Source organism: Indicator indicator, chromosome 15 (assembly GCF_027791375.1).
Source record: "Indicator indicator isolate 239-I01 chromosome 15, UM_Iind_1.1, whole genome shotgun sequence".
NCBI classification, from domain to species: domain Eukaryota; kingdom Metazoa; phylum Chordata; class Aves; order Piciformes; family Indicatoridae; genus Indicator; species Indicator indicator.
The window spans coordinates 8,987,610-8,993,609 of record NC_072024.1 but is presented as its reverse complement, the minus strand read 5'-3'; the positions used below and the strand labels follow the sequence as shown (position 1 = coordinate 8,993,609).

The 6,000-nt window shown below is 45.3% G+C and overlaps 1 protein-coding gene across 3 annotated transcripts in view; it reads right to left on the bottom strand.

The window, feature by feature from the left end:
• Nucleotides 1-1,116: 1,116 nt before the first annotated feature.
• The window catches only part of CADPS (calcium dependent secretion activator), a 218,687-nt gene continuing 213,803 nt past the window's right edge, over nt 1,117-6,000 (bottom strand). For all 3 annotated transcript variants that reach the window (XM_054387509.1, XM_054387508.1, XM_054387510.1), the window contains 2 exons: nt 3,068-3,172; nt 1,117-1,296 (listed from right to left, as the gene is read on the bottom strand). In XM_054387509.1, coding sequence (XP_054243484.1) covers nt 1,117-1,296; nt 3,068-3,172 — 285 coding nt within the window. The remainder of the gene's footprint in view (nt 1,297-3,067; nt 3,173-6,000) is intronic.

Below are 6,000 nucleotides of genomic sequence, written 5' to 3'. Positions count from 1 at the left end.
TTTTTTTCCTAAGGCAGACATAAAAAGACTCCATAATTTATTCTTAGGACATCTGAATAGTTATTTATTGAGAAGCCACAGTTCTCACACTTTTACAACTGTCGGCTTGTATAAGGCAAAAAAAGCAAGATGGATCACTATTTTACACAGAAAGTAAAAGCTCTGGAGGAGGGACTGATGGACATGCAGTTACTGGTCAAAATGCAATGTACATGACATATAAAACCCATTGTGAAACAGAGGACTTGTAAATCATGGGTACAATCTACTGAAATAAATATTCAATATATTATTATAAACACATTTGTATAGTCTAAGATCGTAATTAAAGTACTTTGTACATACGCAGTTATTCGAAAGTTAAACAAAAATGTAACATTTAGAGGAGCAAACGTCAACATAAAACAACTGCTTTGGACTTGTAATGTGGCATGATAGATCCATAATGATAGGATTAATCTGGTGTGGCAATTAGAATGACTAATCCTTTGGGACGTAGCCTCTATGGAGTTAACTGCATATTGAAGGGAAGAGCCTGGTACATTAACAAGGATGCAGAATGATTCAAACGGCTGTCTGGGTTTGTTTGTTTTCTGGTTTTTAAATGAACAGAGAGAACAAAAAAAAAAAAAGAAATAATTTGTAATTGTCTCATTCTTCTTTTAAAAACAAAGCTGTTTTTTTTTATATTATTATTATTAATTTTAAGCAGTTGGCATCCACAGAAGAGAAACAAAGAAATGAAAGGACTCGATTCACTCATCTTCACGACAATTTACCATCAATGTATATACAGTACATTAATGAAGCATTGTTTTAAACTTTAATTATAACAGGGACACACCTAGCATGTTCTCTATGTAGTTTTTCCATTAACAGTATTAAACAATGGTGCTCCATATTGCTTATGAACATATAGATATGAAATCAGGAAACCAATGAATCAAAGAGAGGTGCTAATCTTATTACCACACAGCTAACATGGCATTGTATTGGTAAACTTCTCATGGGCGTTTAGAGCTGACAGAAAAATTCCTAATGTGGCTAACTGAGTTACAGACGAGGTACATGCACGGATACCAGGCAACCCCCAGCTGGTCCTCTGGGCCAGCTTCCCTAGTCGTCCTCTTCATCTTCCTCATCACTGTCCTTCATGGTGATCCCCTGGAGCCCTCCGCCTTCGCTGACCGACGCCGTGGCCTCCTCTACCGTCAGCCGGTTCCGGATGGTCTCGTAGGTTTTGCTGTTTAAGGTGGAGTCCAGCACGCCTTGCAATCGGAAATCCCGGTACGTTTTCTGAAGCGGGGAGAGGCACGGAGGAAGGAGGAGACAGCACAGAGGTCAGGGCTCACACTGCCCTCCCTGCTTCATGGCGGGGGTCAGACCGTGCCCCTGCGCCCAGGGTTTGGGGCCACTAATGGAAGACGCTGGGAAGCCAGGGTAAATCCTGGCCCCAGGGACTTTTTGTGTCATCAGGGGCAGCACAGAGGCTGTAGTGGGGGCTTCTCCACTGGCCACTGCTTTGGCATGGCAGAGGTACCTTTAGGGTGCCTTGGGCAACAAATCACATCTCTGTGACTTCAGGGGTAGCCAGGCTGTGTGGCTGAGCTCAGGCTTCAAAGCAGGGCTGTACTGGGGGCTGCTTAGGGAAGCTCTGCTCATGGTAGATTGTGGTCTAAACCGAAACATTAGATAAGGGCTCTGCCCCAACTATCTTCCCTTGTGTCTGGATGCATTCATCCTGCTCTTAGTGCCAGTTACTTCTCTTCACACAGCAGAACACTTACTGCCCATAACCACAAACATGATTACACGTTCCCGGAATGCTCCATATTAAACAATCCTATTTACGGTATTGGGATTAAATAAACTAACTCCAGGATACCGGAAAAAAATTGTTGATGTATAAACATAAGCACACAGCATGTGTTTCTTAAACCTCTCTTTCTTCACCTAGTTCTGAGACTGGAATTGTATTTTCATGGTTAGCTCTATTTCCCTTGTTATTACAATTAATATCTCTCATTTGAATTTGTGTTTAAAAACTTCTCAGCTTTGTAAGATAAGACTTTGGCCTCCTAGTTCATTTATTTCTGATCTGTGCTCTGTGTAGAAACTATTTACTGTTCTGCTGTTTCAGAAAGTCCTTGGATTTGTTGTAGCTGCTTCTGAATGTAATATTGGTATAAATAAAGCACAAGGAAGAAATCTTTCCTCAGCTAGCTGACAAGTAGAAATAATTTGTCTCTGCCTGTTGTGTTCAGTTATGAAAAGCACATTTAATACATTTCAGTTTTAATTTATTCATGCCTTCAATGTGTTCACTGCACACAAGACCATAAACATTATAAAATGCTAGACCCAAAAGCATTAGATAGAACCTAAAATGATCAAAAATATATTTACCCCCTTCTGTGATCTTATTATTTCATGTAAACCACTGTGATTTCACACTGAAATAATTATCATTAGTCCAAGGCACGCATGCACACACATACACGTGCATTCAAGGAAAAAAATGTTACTTTCAGGGTATGTTATCTCACCTTTGTGATCTCTTAGAGTTGATTATGTACACCCATTGTAAAAGAAACGACTTCAATTAACTATGAGAACAATCCTCATTTGCATTCTGATGATAAGCCATAGCTAGGCTTAAATGTTTCTCCTAAAAGAGTGTTAAAAACTTTCGCTTTTTTTAACCCATTTTAACGCTGGAGTTTATTGGTGTGATCAACATGGCTTGCCACAAAAAGGCTAATTTTAGTGCACTTACTGTACAGGTAGGGTCAAACAGCAAGAGATTTTCCCTTTTCCGTGAAAGCAGTTACTTCGTTCTGATTTGCACACCTGCATTTTCTATCTCTATGCACTTCAAGGTTCTATTAATCCCTTGCTATACACTGTATACACAAATGTCTTAATTTTAAAGAATTTTAATGAATGGCTTCATTTCTTTGCCAGTGACAGTTCGCCTGAGAGAACACACCACACACATGCAGGCAGACACACGCACACAAGCTCCTTCCGACAGCAAGCCGGTGTTGAAAACACAGCAGACGATTACCTTTACTATCCTAATGAGAGTTTTCAGTTGGTAAATGTGAAGCTGCAGGTCCATGCGGTCTGTCAGCCAGGTGCAGACAACATTCATCGAGCTGGTGTACCATTGCTGCAAGAGAGACAGGACTTCTCCAGCAACCACGTTAGGGCTGTGTGCTGCGCCCTGAGTAACCAGGGCTGCACCCAGCAGACAGTCACCACCATCCTTTCCCACTTAGCCAGCCAGTTCATGGGCTATAACAGACTTAGAGGGGGGGACAGGCACCCCCTTAGACACAGAATTTCCATGCAACAGCTTTTTAATTTTAATAATAACAACGACAAATGTAATAGGAGGGGCAATGGCCACCAGCAATGCCACAAGGGTTTTGTAATTTGATTTTGCCATTTATGGGACTTGCCAGCAGTGGTGTGTGTTTGGCCCAATCCATTTTTTAACCCATTCACCCCCCACAGTGAGAGCACAGGCCTGCCTTTAAGTGTGTCAGACCCACACTCAAGCTACTTACCGTCTTGAAATTCAAAGAGAACCAGCCATGGAGCTAGTCTGGTTCTGTGATGGTGAGCAGAGGGGAGGCTGGTGCGCGGCAAGGTTTGGCTGTGGGTGAGGATGGTGGTGCAAGCACCTGTAGGCACCTGCCCAGCCTGTGCAGGCAGTGCTTTGGTTTCACCCTCACGGTTATGAAAAATGGAAGGGCAGCAACAAAATGAGCTCGCCTCAAGCTGCTGAACTCACAGGGCCGTTCCCATGGCTGAAATTTTGCTGCCTGTGAAAAAAGGCTTGCAGCTGTGTGGCAGCAGCCTGCCAGCCCCGCAGTGCAGGATGTCTCCGATGGACTGTCTCACGCAGGGCTGGCGTGGCACATCTGACACCACACAGACGAGCAGCGAGCCCTTGAGAGAAGGAAAGCAGGGGCTGTGGAGGCAGGGGGATCACAACCACCCCCTGAAGGCAGTGGGCACAACGGCTGGTTACAAAGTGGTCTGCATACAGAAACCATCATGCCTTTGTGTACAGTCACACCCTTCCTTTCCAGTCTCCCCCCTGCCCAGAGCTCACAACCTGTACTGCAGACCAGCTGCAATTAATCTAGAACCCGTTAAAAATTACAAGAAACTACTGGACCAGTATATGAAAATCCTGAGCAAGCACTACCCAGGTTGATCTGAAATGCGGCTACCTCCCAACTAGCTTAAAACCGTTTAAGATAGGTACTGTGGCCTCCCTCCCACCCTGCAGCTGCAGGTGGAGGTCTTTGAGCAGAAATGCCCTCTTCCCTCTAGCTGCTGAAGCTACTGGTGCAGCAGGTGAACGGACACAACTGAATATACTGTAATTTCAGTACTGAGGCTGGTGACTTGTTACCCTTCACTGTTCAACATCAGCTGAGAAGCCAGCGCCTGCCTGTGAGCAGAAGGTAGATGGCACTGCTGGACGTGTGGCTCCAACAGGGTTTAGCTGGCAGCATTGGGGCCCACAGACACTCCTGTCCTGGGGCACCCACAAGATAGCACAGGCTCACCAAAACAAATAAGCTCAAGCTAAACCAGCCCAGCATCATAAGCACGTGGGCTCAACACACATGACTGAACAGGACAGTACCACACCTGGGAGCTGCTGCCCTCCACCAGAAGCAGACAGCAGAGGTTAGTCATGCTTCACAGGGAGGGGTTTTACCCCCAGTTCAATTAACATGTTCCTGTCCTATTTCTATACCACCTCTTAATAAAATGGAGGAAATAAAGAGATGTCATCAAATGGCACATGGTGATCTTTTGTTTGATCCTTTGCAACTTGTAGCAGAGATTCCTGCTGGCCCTTCATCTCCAGGACAGAGGCCTGGCAAGAGCCAAGAGCGTGAATGAAACTAATTGAGACAGGCAAGCAGCAGTTCTCTCCATAACAGAAATCAAGATCAGATACTGTTAGCTGTCACTTGAGGTCCTGGCATCAGATTGGGGTTGAATTGTGAGTTGAAGAACCCTGATTAGCTGGTGTAGGACTGACCAGAACAGCGGAAATGAAGGTCTGCTGGATCTTCACACCTTCCAATCCCTCGGACTAGTCTGAGAGATCAGAGCATCCTGGGAGATCCCCAGAGAGCCCCAGGTGCCTGTGGGTGCTGGGACAGTCCCAGCTGGGTGGGGTGACACAGAGTGACTGCTTGTCACTGGGGGATCTGCCTGGGTTCCCTTGTAATGCTGGGGGCCCATGTGGGCAAAACAGTGAAATAGTTAATGTTTATAATGTCACTTTTCTGCATGCTTACATGAGTCATGCTCTTGGGTGACATTAGCTGTGACCCAGGGCTGCGTTGGCACATGGATGCCCAGATCACCCAACCACCTCCCTTCCATCATCTCTTTAAATCAGAACCCACAGAGGAATGAAGCAACCGTATGGTACATACACACGCCCTCTCCCTTCCACTGCTGCCTCTCGCGTTCCTCAGAACGATCTGCTGCGTGTTTATGGCACCTCTAGACAAGATGAGAAGTCCCTGGCGGGGGCAGATCCTGCCATTCCTGTTTGCCCCATGCTGTCCACACCTACATGGATCTGAGAGAGAAATACAGCCTCTGCAGGCAGGTTATTGGCAAGGTGACTCTGCTGCTCTGAGACCTTCAGATTAAGCAACATCAAATGTTTTTCTGTGTTTCTGCTGGGCACTCCAACACTCTGGATGCTGGGTAGACACAAACTCCTCTGAGCCAAATCTGAATTGTCCCTCTCTCCTCTTGAGCACCAGCTGACAAGGGCTCAGCCAGGCATACTGCTCGGCTGCATGAAAGGAGCTCTCTCTCTCTCTCTCTCAGAGCTAAGTTACTCCAAAGACTTTCTGCTTTATGAGAAAAAGACAAAGTCTAATTCATTGATCTTGATACACAAAACCGTCACGTCACTTCATAGAGCACACACCAACTGCTGAATTTAAA